The 19,393-nt window shown below is 48.3% G+C and overlaps 1 protein-coding gene across 1 annotated transcript in view; it reads left to right on the top strand.

The window, feature by feature from the left end:
• Positions 1 to 6,463: 6,463 nt before the first annotated feature.
• Positions 6,464 to 19,393, top strand: part of LOC145360781 (uncharacterized) — a 22,408-nt gene continuing 9,478 nt past the window's right edge. The window contains exons 1-3 of the mRNA XM_080216209.1: positions 6,464 to 6,578; positions 11,855 to 12,000; positions 18,854 to 19,047. Of these exons, the coding sequence (XP_080072335.1) occupies positions 6,536 to 6,578; positions 11,855 to 12,000; positions 18,854 to 19,047 (383 nt within the window). The 5' untranslated portion in view covers positions 6,464 to 6,535. The remainder of the gene's footprint in view (positions 6,579 to 11,854; positions 12,001 to 18,853; positions 19,048 to 19,393) is intronic.

Below are 19,393 nucleotides of genomic sequence, written 5' to 3'. Positions count from 1 at the left end.
TTCAAAGATCCTCACAGGAGAGCAGTCTGGTCCCACCTGGGCCAGTATTGAACTGGTATCCTATAAGCAAATGCAGTGTTTTACTTACAGGCTAATTATTGGCAGGCTCCCTGTGCAGTTTGCCAGTCCGTACTGAGACCAACACAGTGTCACAGACCCCAGTGGAAGTCATAGCGTCCCTACAGTGCAGGAGGAGGCCATTTGGCCGTTTCGGTCCGCATCAACTCTCTGACTGAGCATTTTACCCTGGCCTATCCCCTGTCCACCCCACTGCCCTATCCCCATATCCTACAAATTTATCCCACTAATCTCCCTAACCTATACATTTTGGACACTAAGGGTCATTTATCATGGCCAATCCACCTAACTAGCACATCTTGGGACACTAGGGGAGAATTTAGCAAGGCCAATCCACTTAAGCTGCACAACTTGGGACACTAAGGGACAATGTAGCATAGCCAGTCCATCTAACCTGCACAGTTTGGGACACCAAGGGACAAGTTAGCATGGTCAGTCCACCTAATCCACACATCTTTGGAATGTGGGAAGAAACTGGAGCACCCAGAGGAAACCCACGCAGATGGGGGTAGAATGTGCAAACTGCACATAGACAGTCATCTGAGGCTGGAATTGAACCTGGGTCTCTGGCACTGTGAGGCAGCAGTGCTAACCATCAGTGCCACGTGCTCCCAGTCTTGTAGCTCAGTGGGCAGCAACCCTGGTTCGAGTTCCACTGCCAGTACCTGCAGGCAATAGAAGGAGCGTTTGTAATATGGTTCAGTGAGCTGATAAACAGCGCGGGAATCCTTCCCCCACCATTCTCCAGAGCGTAAGTAACCATGTGGGTGTGAAGATACGCTTTTTAAAATAAAACAGACCTGAGTAAAAAATAGAAAGAGCAGATTGGTTCCATTTCTGTCACGTTTACAAAACCTCATCATGTCTCCAAGCCCTCTCCAGCCAATGAAATACTTTTGGAGTATGACCGCTTTTTGTAAGTAAGAAATGTAGCAACCAATACTCGCACAGCACTCTCCCACACACCACAAAGTGATAATGGCCTTTATAGAATCCTACAGTGCAGAAGAAGGCCAGTCGGCCCATCGAGTCTGCACTGACCACAATCCCACCCAGACTCTATTCCCGTAACCCCAAATGTTTACCCTGCTAATCCCACCTGGCACTAAGGGGCAAATAACCATGGCCGATCCACCTAACCTGCATATCTTCGGACTGTGGAAGGACACCGGAGCACCTGGAGGAAACCCACACAGACAGGGGGAGAACACGCAAACTCCATACAGACAGTGACCCAAGCCGGGAATCGAACCCAGGTCCCTGGCGCTGTGAGGCAGCAGTGCTAACCACTGTGCCATGATAATCTATTTTTTGTGATGTTGGCTGAGGAATAAGTATCGGCTTCGGAAATCCTGCTCTTCAAATATTGGCTGTCTCTCGAGATCATTAACATCTATCTCAAAGGTCACCTAGAACCTGGGTTTAATGGCTCACGAGAAACACAGTGCCTGTGACAATGTGGCATTCACTCAGTACTGTACCAGCATTGTCAGTGCGAAACTTGTGCTCACAGGGCTGAAGTGGGGTTTGACCCCACAACCTCCTGTTACAAAGTGGGGGGCAGAACTACAATCTCCAACCTACATCTTGACCCACTTTTACATTTTAAAAACTTACTTTGTTCCTGGTTAGTGTCATTGTCCAGACTAGCATTTATTGTCCATCCCTAATTGCCCTGGAGAAGGGAGCAGTGAGCTGCCTTCTCGAACCGCTGCAGTCCATGTGCTGTAGGTACACCCGCAGCACTGTTAGAGAGGGAGTTCGGTAGTGGAGGGAGTGAATGTTTGTGGAAGGCACTGTTTTGTCCTGGATGATGTCAAGCTTCTTGAGTGTTGTCGAAGCTGCACCCATTCAGGCAAGTGGAAAGTATTCCATCACACTCCTGACTTGTGCCTTGTAAATGGTGGATGGCTTTGGGGAGTTAGGAGGTGAGTTACTCTTTGTGCAATTCCCAGCCTCTGACTTGCGCTTCTAGCTACAATATTTTTATGGCTGGGTCCAGTTCAGTTACTTGTCAAAGGTAATCCCCAGGATGTTGATAGCGGGGGACTCAGCAATGGTAACTGCCACTGAATATCAAGGGGCAATGGGTAGATCCTCTCATATTGGTGATGGTCATTGCCTGGCACTTGGGTGGGACGAAGGTTACTTGCCATTTGTCAGCCCAAGCCTGGACCTTCTCCAGGTCTTGCTGCATTTGGACACAGACTGCTTCAGTATCTAAGGAGTTGCAAAAGTTACTGAACATTGTGCAATCATCAGTGAACATCCTCTATTCTGATCTTACGATGGGAGAAAGGTCATTGATGAAGCAGCTGAAGATGTTTGGGCCTAGGACACTACCCTCGGAACTCCTGCAGCGATGTCCTGGGGCTGAGATGGTTGACCTCCGTCCATCACAACCATCTTCCTTTGTGCCAGGTATGACTCCAACCAGAGGTGAGTTTTCCCTGATTCCCATTGGCTCCAGTTTTGCTCGGGATCCTTCATTCCACATTCAATCAAATGTTGCCTTAATGTCAAGGGTAGCCCCTCTCACCTCACCTCTGGAATTCAGCTCTTCTGTCCATGTTTGAACCAAGACTGTAATGAGATCAGGAACTGAGTGACCCTGGCGAAACCCAAATTGGGGTATCGCTGAGCAGGTTATTGTTGAGTAAGTGCCACCTGGTAGCACTGTCAATGGCCCCTTCCATCCCTTTACTGATGATCGAGAGTAGACTGATGGGTAGGTAATTGACTAGATTGGATTTTCCCCGCTTTATGTGGATAGGATATATCTGGGCAACTTTCTACATCACAGAATCCCTACAGTGCCATTCGGCCCATCAAGTCTACACCAACTCTTTTACAGAGCATCCTACCCAGGCCCTATCCCCATAACCTCAAGTATTTACCCCGCTAAACCCCCTAACCTACACATCCTTGGACACTAAGGGGCAATTTAGCAAGGCCAATCCCCCTAACCTACACATCCTTGGACACTAAGGAGCAATTTAGCAATGGCCAATCCCCCTAACCAACACATCCTTGGACACTAAGGGGCAATTTAGCAAGGCCAATCCCCCTAACCTACACATCCTTGGACACTAAAGAGCAATTTAGCAAGGCCAATCCCCCTAACCTACACATCCTTGGACACTAAGGAGCAATTTAGCAATGGCCAATCCCCCTAACCACCACATCCTTGGACACTAAGGGGCAATTTAGCATGGCCAATCCCCCTAACCTACACATCTTTGGAGTGTGGGAGGAAACTGGAACACCCGGAAGAAACCCACGCAGACACAGGGAGAACATACAATCCCCACACAGACAGTGACCCAAGCCAGGAATCAAAGCCAAGTGCCTGACACTGTGAGGCAGCAGTGCTAACCATTGTGTCACCGTGCCACCCATAAATAAATTAACCAATCCTATAGATGTTGGGATAACATTGTAACCCGAGCATTGGCGCAGTACACGGGATTGGTTGACTTGTTTATACAGGTAAGCCAATCTGAAAGCAGATATTCCGTTGACCCAAGGACCCAGTGACCTCTCACCTCATCCCCTAATCAGTGACCAATACAAATTCAGCAGCAACGCCTTTACTCTGACTCATTAATAACTGAACTACACTGGAACATCTGTTTTAACTCACAGATACTGGAAGTCCCAAGGAAGACATTTAATATTCAAACACCTACACCTTCAACTAAAAACTCAATTAGAAAAAAATAGTAAAAGTACACTCTAAGTGTTCGTATTACTCAGGAGTACCGTTCACTTTCATGTATCAGAAAATATTCAAAATTCAATGAGAATTAATTTCCATGTCGCAGTTGCCATTACGGATGCTGTATTTGAGTTTTACGTGTTAATTATCTGGCTGAGATCTTCAGCTAACCATATCAAAATTTGCAAATATCTTAGGGCCATTTTGCAACATTTTTCTATAATGCTTTTGAAAGGAAAGATTTTTTTTCTTAAGCCCTTTTGTATCCTCAGCACATCCCAAACTGAGTTAAGGTTAGTGATATTCTGTCTGAAGGTACCCATTGCTTTTTTTTTGTTCATTCATGGGACATGGGCATCGCTGGCTAGGTCAGCATTTATTGCCCATCCCTAGTTGCCCCTTGAGAAGGTGGTGGCGAGCTGTCTTCTTGAATCGCTGCAGTCCACGTGCTGTGGGTTGACCTCCAATGCCATTAGGGAATTCCAGGATTTTGACTCAGTGACTGCGAAGGAACGGCTCATGTATTTCCAGGTCAGGGCAGTGAGTGGCTTGGAGGGGAACTTGCAGGTGGTGGTGTCCCCATGTATCTGCTGCCCTTGTCCTTCTAGATGGAAGTGATCATAGGTTTGGAAGGTGCTGTCTAAGGCTCTTTATGATACAGAGAACACAGTAGCCAAGTTCCACACAGCAAACTTAACTACCCATCGCCGACACACAGTGGCAGTGGTGTGTATCATCTACAAGATGTACTGCAGCTCATCAAGCCTTTTTCAACAGCACCTTCCAAACCTACAACCTTTCTGACCTGGATGGATAAGGGCAGCAGATACATGGGAATGCTCCTAACTGCAAGTTCCCTTCCAAGCATCTCACCATCCTGACATGGAACTGTATCACTATTCCTTCACTGTTGCTGAGTCAAAATCCGGAACTCCCTCTGTAACAGCACTGTGGATGTACCTACAGCACATGGACTCTGAAGTTCAAGAAAGCCCCCATCACTTTCAACTTTTACAGATGCACCACAGAAAATATCCTTTTTGGCTGGATCTCAGCTTGGTATGGCTCCTGCTCTGACCAAGATCGTAAGAAACTACAAACGGTTGCAAACCAGCCTCCCATCCAATGATTTTGTCTATACTTCCCGCTGTCTCAGAAAAGCAGCCAGCATAATCAAGGACCCTACGTATCCCGGACATTCTCTTTTCCACCTTCTTCTGTCAGGAAAAAAGATACAAAAGTCTGAGAAAAGCTTTCAATGTTTGTTTATTAGTGTCACAAGTAGGTGTACATTAATACTGCAATGAAGTTACTGTGAAAATCCCCTAGTTGCCGCACTCCAGCGCCTGTTTGATACATTGAGGAAGAATTTAGCAAGGCTAATGCATCTAACCAGTACGTCTTTCAGACTGTGGGAGGAAACCAGAGCACCCAGAGGAAACCCATGCAGACACGGGAAGAATGTGCAACTCCACATGGACAATTACCCAAGGCTGGAATTGAACCTGGGTCCTGGTGCTGTGAGGCAGCAATGCTAACCACTGTGCCACCCTGCTGCCCAACACAGAACATGTACCAACCAACTCAAGAAGAGCTTCTTCCCTGCTGCCTTCAGACTTTTGAATGGACCTACCTTATATTAAGCTGATCTTTCTCTGCACCCTAGCTGTGACTGCAACACTACATTCTGCACTCTCTCCTTTCCTTCTCCCCATGTACTTTATGAACAGTATGCTTTGTCTGTCTAGCATGCAAGAAACAATACTTTTCACTGTATACCAATATGTGTGACAATAATAAATCAAATCAAATCTCAATTCGGGCTGGGCAATAAGTGATTCTCTGGTCAGCAACACTCCCATCCCATGAAAAAAATGAACAATAAATAAAAGACCAGGATTGAGCAGTTGGGCTGAATGGCCTATCCCAATGCTATTATTCTGCTTCATTGTATATGCAAAGCATATTAATCCTGTTCGATCAGGCAGCATCTGATAGTCAGAAGCTTTTTCCAAGGGTGGAAGAGTCAATTACTAGGGGACTTAGATTTAAGGAGTAAGAAGCAAGATTTAAAGGAGATGCAAATTTTTCACACATGGGTAGTGGGTGCCTGGAACTCGCTGCCGGGGGAGGCAGTGGAAACAGATACGATAGTGACTTTTAAGGGGCGTCTGGACAAATGCATGAGTAGGATGGGAATAGAGGGACCCCGGAAGGGTAGGGGGTTTTAGTTCAGACAGGCAGCATAGTCGTGCAGGCTTGGAGGGCCGAATGGCCTCTTCCCTGTGCTGTAGTTTTCTTTGTTCTTTGCCTGCAGAGAGGAAAACAGTTGACGTCTCAAGTCAGAGGTACTTCGTCAGAGCTGCCGAGTATTTCCAGCATTTTCTGCTTTGTTTGTTCGGCTTTCCAGCATCTGCGTTGACATCACGAGGCCCTCGCTGGTTACCATGACAATGACGGGCGGCTTATGTCTGTTACCCCGTCGTTTCCACTCAGCAACAGGAAACTACAGGCTGGAGAAAGCCCTATTTTCCTGCAGCTGTGTGTGTGTGTGTGTGAGTGTACGTTTTATCAGCGTAGCAATCGCCAGTGTGGGTTGTAAGAGAGTGCACCATGAGTCCGAGCAGTGGAAAGAACGACTGTTGATGACAGACGTGACATAAAATATGCCAGCCAGCCCCTCGGGGGCTCAGTCACCTCTCCAGGCTCGAGTAGGGAGTTAGTACAGTTTGGGGATCAATGAAAGCCAACTGCATTTTAATGCAACACTGGTCCAGCCAAGGTATGTACAGCTAATCCATCCAAGCTTCTGACTATCAGATACTGCCTGACCGAACAGTGTTGAACAGTGCTTTGTACGTAGAACGATGCAGAATAATAGCACCGGGATAGGCCGTTCATGGTGTGGAGATGCCGGCGTTGGACTGGGGTAAACACAGTTAGAAGTCTCACAACACCAGGTTAAGCTCCAACAGGTTTATTTGGTAGCACAAGCCACAAGCTTTCAGAGCACTGCGCCTTCATCAGGTGAGTGGGGAGTTCTGAAGATCCTCTCCATTGAGCCGGCAGTTTGCGGTGTGGATGATAGCCACGATGTGGCGACGCCGGTGTTGGACTGGGATAAGCAGAATAAGAAGTCTCACAACACCAGGTTAACGTCCAACAGGTTTATTTGGTAACACAAGCCACTAGCTTTCGGAGCGAGCGCTTCGAAAGCTCGTGCTACCAAATAAACCTGTTGGACATTAACCTGGTGTTGTGAGACTTCTTACTGGGCCATTCAGCCAACCGCTTGATCCTGGTCTTTTATTCATTATTCATTCTTTCGTGGCATGTGGCTGTTGCTGACCGGAGCAACACTTATTGCACAGACCTCATTGAGATTGATTTGATTTATCTTTGTCACGGGTACTGGGATACAGTGAAAAGTAATGTTTCTTGTGCTGTTTACAGACAAAGCATTCTGTTCATAGAGTACAGAGGGCAGAAGGAAAAGGATTTGATTTAATTTATTTTTGTCACATGTATTGGGATACCAGTGAAAAGTATTGTTTCTTGTGCACTAGACAGACAGAGCATACCGTTCATAGAATACACAGGGGAGAAAGGAAGCAGAGGATCTGCTCTTCTCTGTTCTGTGCCTCCCTGCCACAATTTTAGATTTGCCTTTGTCAGAGTGATTTCTTATCTATCGAATGGATCGATGATTGAGAAAAAAGACCGTTTGCAGTGTTAACAGGATGGAAGGATTTTGACTTGATTTATTATTGTCACATGTATTAGTATGCAGTGAAAAGTATGCTCTCTTGCACGCTATACAGACAAAGCATCCCGTCCATAGAGAACAGAAGGAGAGAGTGCAGAATGTGGTGCGCCGAATGTGTAAGAGGTTGAATTAGAACATTGTTAGAGGGTTTAAAGGAGTTTGAATGAAGTTTAGCGTGAGAGTAAAAGACAGAATTAGAAGGTATGCCGGGCACAGCTTGCAAGAAGTCATCTCACTCCAGTGCCACTTGAAAATAAAGAGACTAGTTTGTGCAAAGACCCACATGTTTATGAAGCAGATTCCATTGTAACTTTCAAATAGGAACTGGATAAATACTTGAAGCGGGTGAAAGGGGTGGGGGAGAAATTGCAAGGGCTGCAGAGCGAAGCCAATGGAATCGCTCTTTCAAAGGGCCAGTACACACACAAGCAGGCCGAGTGGCCTTCCTTCTGGGTGGCACAGTGGTTAGCACTGCTGCCTTGCAGCACCAGGGACCCGGGTTCAATTCCCAGCTTGGGTCACTGTCGGTGCGGATTTTGCATGTTCTCCCCGTGTTTGCATGGGTTTCCTCCGGGTGCTCTGATTTCCTCCCACAGTCCAGAGATGTGCGGGTTAGGTTGATTGGCCATGCTAAATTGACCCCTAATTTCAGGGGGATTAGCAGGGTAAGTATGTGTGGTTACGGAGATAGGACCTGGGTGGGTTTCTGGTCGGTGCAGACTCGATGGGCCAAATGGCCTCCTTCTGCACTGTAGGGATTCTATGATTCCCAGCTTGGGTCCCGGTCTGTGCGGAATCTGCATGTTCTCCCCCTTTCTGCGTAGATTTCCTCCCACAAACCAAAATAATTGCTGGTTAGGGTGCATTGGCTGTGCTAAATTATCCCTCAGTGTACCCGAACAGCGACGGAGTGAGGTGACTAGGGGATTTTCACAGTAACTTCATTTCAGTGTCAATATAAGCCCCCTTGCGACACTAATAAATAAACTTCTGTGCTGGACGGTCGTACATAAAAGAAAAGTTGACCAGTCGTGACAGGGCCACAGAAATGGGATCCTCACTGCAGGAAGCCCCCGAACCCTGAGTTGACACTTAGCTCGGGTGGCAATGGGGAAGAAGGGTAGCGCGGCAGAGAAGACACTCATGGAGGTGGTTTCCTGTGAACCAGTTGTAGAAAATGTTGAGCGCAGCAGTTTATGAAAGCTGCTGATGTGGATGCTTGTTCAGCAGTCAAGGCTGGGTTAAAGAATCAGGTCATCCGGAGGGGTTAATGGAGTTTTTTTTGAATCCTTTTCTGCAATATTTTGATTTGATTTGACTTATTATCGCCACATGTATTAACATACAGTGAAAAGTGTTGTTACTTGTGCGCTATACAGACAAAGCATAGAGAAGGAAAGGAGTCTTACAGTCATACATAGGGTGTAGAGGAAGATTAACTTAGTGCAAGGTAAGTCCATTCAAAAGTTTGACGGCAGCAGAGAAGAAGCTGTTCTTGAGTCGATTGGTGCGTGACCTCAGATTTTTGTATCTTTTTCCTGACGGAAGAAGGTGGAAGAGAGAATGCCCGGGCTGTGTGGGGTCCTTAATTATGTTGGCTCCTTTTCCAAGGCAGCGGGAAGTGTAGAGAGTCAGTGGATGGGAGGCTGGTTTGCGTGATGAATTGGGCTACGTTTACGATGTTTTGGAAGTTTCTTGTGTCTTACTGGAGAGAAATCCCAATGATCCTAAGGTAATCTCCGTCAATCTACTGGATCCCTATCTCCCCTGTGGCACTGGGAGGATGGGGGGGCATTTAATCATTCCACAGGACCTTGGCAGTGCCAGTCGAGACAGCACTCGGCAAGATCAAGGATGGAGGCTGCCTTGGGACATGAACCCCCTCCCATCGGGAAACTCTATTTGGACTGAGTTTGGGATATTGGTATCTGGTTGCGTTACAGCTCATAATCGGCGTCAAGTGTCTGTGTACTCAGCACAAAGGTTAGCACTGCTGCCTCGCAGCGCCAGGGAACCCGGGTTCGATTGCCAGCTTGGGTCACTGTCTGTGTGGAGTCTGCACGTCCTCCCCATGTTTGCATGGGTTTCCAACGGCTGCTCCGGTTTGCTCCCATGCTCCAAAGATGGCCAAGCAAAAATGCCTCTTAGTGTCATGGAATGTGTAGGTTAGAGGGATTAGTGGGGTAAATATGGGAGGTTGTGGGAATAGGGCCTGGGTGGGATTGCTGTTGGTGCAGACTCGATGGGCTGAATGGCCTCCTTCTGCACTATAGGGTTTCAATGCAAAGATCCGTTGACCACGGCCAGGATTTTCTGGCCTTGGGGCGAGCGCGGCTGGAATATCCCACCCAGGAATTCCAAACTGGATCCTAACCACTCACTGAGTCAAACGTGTGGCCATTGCATTCTCAGCCAATCGCCTTATACCTGTGCCCTCCACCAGTGGGAATAGTTGTTCCCTGTCCAGAACCATCGTGATTTCGAATAACCATCAAATCTCTTCATCTTCCCGTTGTCCAATCCAATCAGCCCAATCCTCCCCACCTTACTCCTGGATTCCGCATTCCTGGAACCAACCTTGGGAATCATCTCTGCGCCCTTTCCGCATCCTTCCCAAAGTGCGAGGGGGGAGTCCAGGAGTGGACCCAGTTATGAGTGTTGCCTCCTGACTGATTATTACAGCCTTTGCTCACTAGGGGGCAGCAGAATTCTTAGTGTGATAAAATGTGTGTGGGGATGAGGTGAAGGAATCTGCTTCTGCAAAGCTGCCTGTATCGAGAGGGAATCTGTGTGACCCCCCCCCCCTTTCCCTCTCTGCACCACCCCCCGCCCCCTCTCTGGGCATTCACACTCCGCAGTTGTGTGCCGAGCTGTTTCTCTGCAACCCCTTTGTCAGATTGAATGGGTTAAGGACTTGGCGCCTTTGGCTAAAAAACTAAGGGCAGGGATTTTCCGTTGGGTTTGCCTATTAACCGTGGCCCTGGATTAGAGCCCTCTCCCAGAGTTTGAGAGGATTAGGAAGCAAACCTCGAATGTACACAAAAACGACACTTGCCCCTCCTCAGAGAAGCCACACTGGCACCGGAGACCATCCACTAATTCTCCTCAACGCTGACAGAGATGGAAGAATTAAGTCTGAGGATGGGTTGCATAAACCTGGGTCTGTTTCTGGATAGCCCTGCCATCAGGAACATCCTCTCCCCACCCACCCTGCGAGAGTTTGATAAGCTTCTCATTAGAAAATTTCTCGTTTCCGCGTTTCTCATCGCCCTCTCACACCTCAGCGACTTATCCATCCTCATCTGAAACCTGCACAGCTCCAATGTGGCACAGTGGGTTAGCACTGCTGCCCTCACAGCACCAGCGACCCGGGTTCGATTCCTGGCACGGGTCACTGTCTGTGTGGGGTCTGCGTGTTCTCCCCGTCTGCGTGGATTTCCTCTGGGTGCTCCAGTTTCCTCCCACAGTCTGAAAGACATGCTGGTTAGGTGCATTGGCCGTGCTGAGTTCTCCCTCAGTGTACCCGAACAGGTGCTGGAGTGTGGCGACTCGGGGATTTTCACAGTAACTTCATTGCAGTGTTAATGTAAGCCTACTTGTGACACTAATAAATAAACTTTAAACTAATTGACGTCCTTATGTCTGCTGGGATCAGCTGGGGCTTGCAAGTCTTTCGGTGAACTCAAAGCTGTGTTTTGTTCACAATCTGAAATAAAATAATTGGTGTTAAAGAACTGCAACAGGAGGTGATGTCCTAGTGATGTTATCACTAGGCTATTAATCCAGAAACACAGCTAATGTTCGGATACTTGGATTCGAATCCCGCCATGGCAGCTGGTGGAATTTGAATTCAATAAAAAAAGTATCTGGAACTAAGAATCTACTGATGACCACGAAACCATTGTCGATTTTCGTAAAAACCCATCTGGTTCACTAATGTCCTTTAGGGAAGAAAATCTGCCGTCCTTACTCAGTCTGGCTTACGTGTGACTCCAGAGCCACAGCAATAGGGTTGACTCTCAACTGCCCTCGGGCAACTAGGGATGGGCAATAAATGCTGGCCAGCCAGCCAGCATGCCCCCCGAATGAACAAAAACGAAATTTTGGCTGAGACACAAACAAACTCAAAATGACTGAAGGTTTTTGCCAGAAACAGAACCAGAGATCGTATCTTTGCCTGCTGTCGGGTGGAAAGCTGTGTGTCAGAGGGAGGGACTCAAGAATAGGATGGGTGACTGTATCACTGATGGACTAATCTTGTGGATCTCCTTCCTCTTCCCCCATCCCCTCAGACAATGTGTGGTACAGTCGACCTCTGTTCCAGCCTGCCTCTCTGAGCTTCATGTTACCCCATCTCTCGGCATCTCAGAGCAAAAGGATTCATAACGTCTCCAAGGCGACAGGGATCCGGCCTTATCTCAAGTTTCCGCAGTTTAAGGTCAGTATCTCACAATGTCGCACTGCGCCCTTTTGCTGCTTTTGTGCAGGTTCCACGCAAAGGTAGACATGTTAGCGTTCACCACTTTACGCTTGTTTAACCTTCGGAAGGAAGGCAGCATCTTATAATCAGTAATAAAGCGGCCGTTGAGGTTTGCAGCTCAGAGGGAGGCCGCTGTATCTGTGCTGGGACAACCCAAAGTTATTCGCAGTAAATCAAAGAATCCCTACGGTACAGAAAGAGACCATTGAGCCTGCAGCAACAACGATCTCAATCAGGCCCTGTCCCCATAACCCCACGTATTTACCCTACTAATTCCCCTGACACTGCAGGGCAATCTATCACGGCCAATCCACCTAACCCGCACATCTTTAGAGAGTGGGAGGAAACTAGAGCACCCGGAGGAAACCAATGCAGACTTGGAGACAATGTGCAAACTGTACACAGACAGCGACCTGAGGCCAGAATTGAACCCGTCTCACTCCAACCAGACACATGCCAATTAAACGTTCTTCAATCAAATGTCCTTTTTAATTCATTTATGGGACATGGGTGTCGCTGGCTGGGCCAGCATTCATTGCCCATCCTTAGTTGCCTGAGGGCAGTTGAGAGTCAACAACATTGCTGTGGCTCGGGAGTCACATGTCGGCCAGACCGGGTAAGGACGGCAGATTTCCTTCCCTAAAGGACAGTAGTGAACCAGATGGGTTTTTCCGACAATGGTTTCATGGTCGTCAGTAGATTCTTAATTTAGTAGATTTTTTTTTAGTTGAATTCAAATTCTACCACCTGCCGTGGTGGGATTGGAACCCGGGTCCCCAGAACATTAACTGAGTTTCTGGATTAATAGTGTAGCGATAATATCTATTGCGTCCCCTCCTCTTAGCCTTCTCCGTTTGAGTAACCACTCCTTCTGACTGTGCCTCTGGAGATTCTTTATATTAAATTGGAGGGGGTTCTGTGAGTGGAAACTGGAACCCCACATCGGCTAGTACCTTGGGGGAGATGGTGGTGCAGCGGTAATATCACTGGACTAGTCATGGACAAGCTGGACTAATACTCCAAGGATGCGGGTTCAAATCCCGCTAAGGCGGCTGATGGAATTTAAATTCAATTCATTAAATAAAAAGATCTGGAACTGAAAGCCTGATTCAGTAATGGTGATCATCGATCGCTGTAAAACTCAACCAGTAATCCAGAGACCCAAGACAAGATCTGGGCACCCATGTTCGAATCCCACCATGACAGATAGTAAAATTTGAACTCAATAAAATATCTGGAACTAAACTTCTGAAGATAACCATTGTCGCTTATCATAAAAACCCATCACTAATGACCTTTAGGGAAGGAAATCTGCCATCCTTATATCAAAGCAAAATACTGCAGACGCTGGAAACCGAAACAAAAACAGAAAATGCTGGAAAATCTCAGCAGGTCTGCAAACATCAGTGGAGCTACAGTAGAACCAATGTTATGAGTCTGGGTGACCTTTTGTCAGACCTGCCACTCTTACCCACGTGTGGCTCCAGACCCACAGCAATGTGGTCGTCACTATTAAGTTTTTAAAGTTTATTTATTAGTGTCACAAGTAGGGTTACATTAACACTGCAATGAAGTTACTGTCAAAACCTGCTAGTCGCCACACTCCGGCGCTTGTTTGGGTACACTGAGGGAGAATTTAGCACCTAACCAGCACGTCTTTCAGACTGTGGGAGGAAACCAGAGCACCCGGAAGAAACCCAAGTAGATACATGGGGAGAACGTGCAGACTCCGCACAGTTACCCAAACTGGAAATCGAACCCAGGTCCCTGGCGCCATGAGGCAGCAGTGCTAACCATGCTGCCCCACTGCCCTCTGAAATGGATTAGCAAGCCACTCAATTCAAGAGCAATTCGGAATAAATCCTGACCCAGCTAGTGATGCCCACTTTCCCATGAACAAATACATAAACCGCTCCCCCCCCCGCTACCCCGATATTCAGCTACTCTAACCTTTGTAACACATTCAGTACTTTACAGAAAGGTCTTTGCCTTTCTATTTTCATTGTTCACTATCTTTAGTGCTGATTGTGGCTTAGTCAAATGTTCAGTCTGACATTTACCTTGTACAATACAAACGGCTGTGGAAAAAGCAGCAGAGGTCATTGTGAGCTAACCGCTTTGCTGGATATTTAAATCATCAGCATTCTGTTCTGACATTATTTCAGCAATGTGGTTTAGTTTTCGCACCAGGTGCTATTTTCCGTCTACATTTTAGTAACACTGGAACAGGGAGAGGCCATTCAGCCCCTCAAGACTGTCCCACGATTGAATTGGATAATAGCTGATCCGCACCTTACTTTATCTCCATCCACCCACTTTTACAAAATCTAGCTTTCAAATATTTAACCGATTTCCTTCAGCTTTTCTGAGAAAACAGTTCCAGATTTTCATACCCTGCTGCATTTCCTTCTTATTTATTGTACAGGATGTGGGCTGGGTTATTGCCCATCCCTCCGCTTCAGAGGAAATTTAAGACTCTACCACATTGCTGTGGCTCTGGAGTCACACGGAGGCAGATTTCCTTCCCTAAAAGGGACATTAGTGATCCAGATGGAATTTTCCGACAGTTGACAATGGTTTCATGGTCATCAGTTGATTCTTAATTCCAGATTTTTTTTTAATTGAATTCAAATTCCACCATCTGTCGTGACGGGATTCGAACCCGGGTCTCTAAAACATTAACTGAGTTTCTGGATTAACAGTCTAGTGATAATGCCACTGGGCCACTGCGCCCCGTTATCCCTGGAGACAGAGCAGGAGCTCTCCGTCATTACACCAGAGGCCATCCTCTGACCAAGGGGACTGGACTGCATGATCGACATGGGAACAACATTTTGATTTAATTTGTTAAAATTCCTTTAAATTATCTTTAATTTATGGTTTATTCTCCTGCCCCTTTTAAGAGGGGGGAGGTGTAAGTTAGCTCCGTGATCACGGTTATCACCCAAGTTGGTGTTATAGAACTGGTTGCCACGGAGCGTGTCATGTAGGCCGGAGCCTGTGGAAGTAGTCCTCTCCATTGCCCCGATTGAGGGACCTCTGTCACCGATGCAGTGGGGTCAGCTTGGGGAATTATTATTTCCTCATCTTGTCAGGCTGTGTTAGCTAATAATGAGATTGGTGGCCTGTCAGAACTAGGAAGAATTTAACACTTAACTTCCCTGACATGAGCTAAAACAGGTATCTCCTCCACCTCTCCCCAGGTGCTGGACCAGCACCAACTGGCATACCAACCCCTCCCCCCAGATATTTTATACAAACATACGTTTTTTAAAATATACTTTTCCCTCGCTGTCTTCTGATTGACAATCGAGAGCAAGAGGAAGTGAACTTGTGCTCAGTAAAGAGTCTGCGTATGAGGGAGCAACTCCAAAATGGCCGAGTGCGGGTCATCAAGCAACTGGTAAATGAGTGAAAACCACAGTGGAAAAGGGCAGTTTTCTTGATTATTCAAGTACCCTGAGCCTGGGAGAGAATGGGACTGACGTCATCTGAAGGAGAGAAAGGGGATTTTTTTTTTTCCCCTCTACCGTGCCTCAGACTGATACGAGACACATTCAAATATTGTCAAGAGGTGAAAGATCTCTGTTAATCGATTGCCAACAACTATCTCCTCCACCATCCTCCTAGCCATGCCAAGGTTCCACAGATAAAAAAAAGTGGCTGGGGTAGAGAAAGGTGGGTGGGTTGTCTCCCTTTCTCTCTCCCCACCACTGTCTCTCTCTCTCTCTCTCTCCCCCCTCCTCCCTCTGCTCTCTCACTTTCTCTCTTCCCCCCTTCTCTATATCATTCACTCTCTCCCCACTTGCCCGCTCTCTCTTTCTCCCCCACTTGCGCTCTCTCTTTTTCTCCCCCACTCATGCTCTCTCTCTCTCTCTCTCTCTCTCCCCCCTCTCTCTTGCTCTCTTCCCTCTCTCTCCTTCCTCTCTCTCTCTCCCCCCTCTCTCTCCCCCCTCCACTCAGCTCCCTCTTTCTCTTTCTCCCCGCTGACACACTCTCTCTCTCTCCCCCCTCTCTCTTGCTCTCTTCCCTCTCTCTCTCTCTCCTCTCTCTCTTTCTCCCCCACTTGCGCTCTCTCTTTTTCTCCCCCCACTCATGCTCTCTCTCTCTCTCTCTCTCTCTCTCCCCCCTCTCTCTTGCTCTCTTCCCTCCTCTCTCTCTCTCTCCCTCCTCTCTCTCTCTCTCCCCCCTCTCTCTCCCCCCTCCACTCAGCTCCCTCTTTCTCTTTCTCCCCGCTGACACACTCTCTCTCTCTCTCTTTCTCTACCCCCCCCCACCTTGCTCCCCCCGCTCGGCTCCCCCCCCCCCCCCCCCCCGAGACACTCTCTCTCTACCCCTGCCTCTTCTCTCTCTCTCTCTCTTCCTCCCCTCTCTCCCCCCTTCTCTCTCCCCCACTCCCTCTTCCTCTTACCCTAATCCTGGATCCATGGACCTGCTGATCTCCTCCGCACAGGGGGAGGCGGGGGGGGGGTCACAGGTCAGTGATGTGTGATGGTGAAAAGCAGGTGGAAGCTGCAGGGCTGCAGTCCCTCTAAAAACAGAGCGAGGGGCTGCAAAAGGCCCCCCCCCCCCCCAAACCCCGTCCACCCCCCCCCACCCCCCCCTCACCCCACCACCCACTCGGAAAACACGGACCCCGTTCAGGCCGCAGAGAGTGTGAGCAGCCTGAGAGTACACAGGGTGAATCTTGACCCCCCCCCTCCCCGTCCGCTGTGAGAATCGGAGCAGGTGAGGGGGCGGCCCGTGGAAAGGTCCTTGGATGGGATTTTCCAGTTTCGGGGTGAAAAATCCCACCCCATGAGTCTAAGAACACCCAATGGGCTCCTCCATTCAACACGCTCCACGACAGATTCTCAGTGGGGGTGGCTCTCACTCACTTTAGTATAACAGCTGCCTTTGCAAACTGTATCCTGTCCCCAGGCGATACAGCTCCAATACAGAACTAGAAGCTTTGGTACAAATTGAAGGGGGACAGTGAATCACTGCAAAACCCCCAACGACAGAAGCATCTTGTTTTTCTGTTGCTTGATGTCGATGACGAAATAGTTCATTATCATCAAGAGAAATCTAATCTTTAACTGCAGCTGCTGACATTTGAATAAGGCGCATGTTCCAGATCATTTCGGACAAACTGTGCGCCGAACTGGTGTCTGTGAAAGGCAGCACGTTAGCTAGACTGTCTCTGACAGGTCAACCGTTCCCCTAGAGCCTTTCCACGGTCTTGCCAACTTCGTTTTGAACCTGTCTGCAGGTACACAGCACAAGGGGCCGGGATCATTATTCACAGAGGCCTTTCTGCCAGATTTGGAATTGGGCAGAGTTTGGGGTTTGGGGTCAGGATCCTCGTGTTGGGGTCAGATGGGGAGGTCCCAATCCCCCACTGTTGGGGGAACAGTCACGCGGCAGTGACTGGTCAATCAGCGACTAGAGGGGGAATTTCTTCCTCGCTCTCTGTGGCTGCTGGAGATAGTCCCACTCAAAACCTCTTATCACACTCCCCCCTACCCCCCCCCCCCCCCCCCCCCGTCTCCTCCTCTCCCTCTCATTCCCTTCCCCCCTTTCTCTTCCCCCTCCCTTCCTATCTCACACCACCGCCCTTCCTTTCCCTGATCTCTCTCTCCTGTCTCTCTCTCCCCCCTCCCCTCCTCTCTTTCCCCTCACTCTCCCCACTCCTCTGTCTCCCCCTCCTCTCCCCCCCCTCTCCTCCTGCTCTCTCCCTGTTTCTCTCCCCCCCTCAGTTCCCCCCTTCCCCCCTCCCTCTCTTCACCCCCCTCTCTTCCCCCCACTCCCTTCCCCCCCTTCCAAAAATTGACAATGGTTTCATGGTCATCAATAGATTCTTAATTCCAGATAGAATTCAAATTTCACCAGCTGCCGTGGCAGGATTCGAACATGGGTCCTCAAATGTTGCTAAAATAGCTTTGACAAAGGGTCACCTGGACTTGAAACATCAGCTCTTTTCCCTCTTTCCAGAGGCTGCAATTTTCCAGCATTTTCTCTTTTGGTTCCCCAGATCTTGTCCTGGGTTTCTGGGTTGCTAGTCCAGTGACAATATCACTGCACTAGTGCCTCTCCTGTCTACGTAGATGCTCCCTTGTGGGTGACACGGGGGCACAGTGGTTAGTGCTGCTGCCTCACAGCACCAGAGACCCAGGTTCAATTTCTGGCTTGGGTCACTGTCTGAGTGGAGTCTGCATGTTCTCCCTGTGTCTGCACGGTGCTCTGGTTTCCTCCAAAAAACATGATGTGGAGATGCTTGCATTGGACTAAGGTGGGCACAGTAAGAAGTCTCACAACACCAGGTTAAAGTCCAACAGGTTTATTTGGTATCATGAGCTTTTGGAGCAGTGCTCCTGATGAACTCACCTGATGAAAGAGCAGCGCTCCAAAAGCTTGTGATACCAAATAAACCTGTTGGACTTTAACCTAGTGTTGTGAGACTTCTCACTGAGTCCGAAAGATGTGCTGGTTAGGTACATCGGCCATGCTAAATTCTCCCTCAGTGTACCCAGAGTGTGGCAACTTTCAAAGTGACTTCATTGCAGCCAGCTTGTAACACTAATAAATAAACTTTATATCATTTGTTTTACGACTTTATGACATTTCTCGTAATGTAAGGTAATGCAGAGTTTAACAAAGACATTACAGAATGCCACCATTGGCCCCAATCCAGATGGTGACAGATAGGGGCACATTTGCAAATCTAATGGGGTTTTTGCAATACGCATGTCGCTGTGCCTGAGGCAAAACATGCAAATACCTCCCGATTAAAATAAAGCTGGCTTGACGAGGATCTGACTGCTTTCCACAGGGTCGTATGTTTGGACGGACGGGAGAGGCGCCCAGGCTGATGAGTTGCTCCCAGAAACAGCCAGCTGACTCCGACAGCATGGCGATGGGGTTGCTGAGGGAACTGGCCCTGCGGTGGTTCACCGAGACCCAGGCGGCGCTCATCCTGCAGAACGGGCGCTTACCCGACTGGTTCCACGGTTTCGTCACCAGAAAGTAAGTTCTCCGCAGGCGCGGGGGGGTGGAGGTCTCCATGTGTTGCTGTCGGCAGTGCACAGCAAGAGGCCAAAGTACATGCAGTCCTCGTGGTTTCGAAAACACTGCTGCTAGGAATAATCCACATTAGGAATAATTCACAATTCAAAGGTGTGAGGGTTAGGTTGATTGGCCATGCTAAATTCACCCTAGTGTCAGGGGAACTAATAGGTTAAATATGTGGGGTCATGGGGATAGGGTCTGGGTGGGATTGTTGTTGGTGCAAACTTGATGGGCCAAACGGCCTCCTTCTGAACTGTAGGGATTCTATAATTCTATCCTATGGTTCATTCTATGAATTCAGTTT

This window comes from Carcharhinus amblyrhynchos, chromosome 32 (genome assembly GCF_965287045.1).
Source record: "Carcharhinus amblyrhynchos chromosome 32, sCarAmb.v2.hapA, whole genome shotgun sequence".
In the NCBI taxonomy this organism is placed as follows: Eukaryota; Metazoa; Chordata; class Chondrichthyes; order Carcharhiniformes; family Carcharhinidae; genus Carcharhinus; species Carcharhinus amblyrhynchos.
Note: the sequence above shows the minus strand (reverse complement) of the source record. Positions and strands in the feature narration are given on the sequence as shown.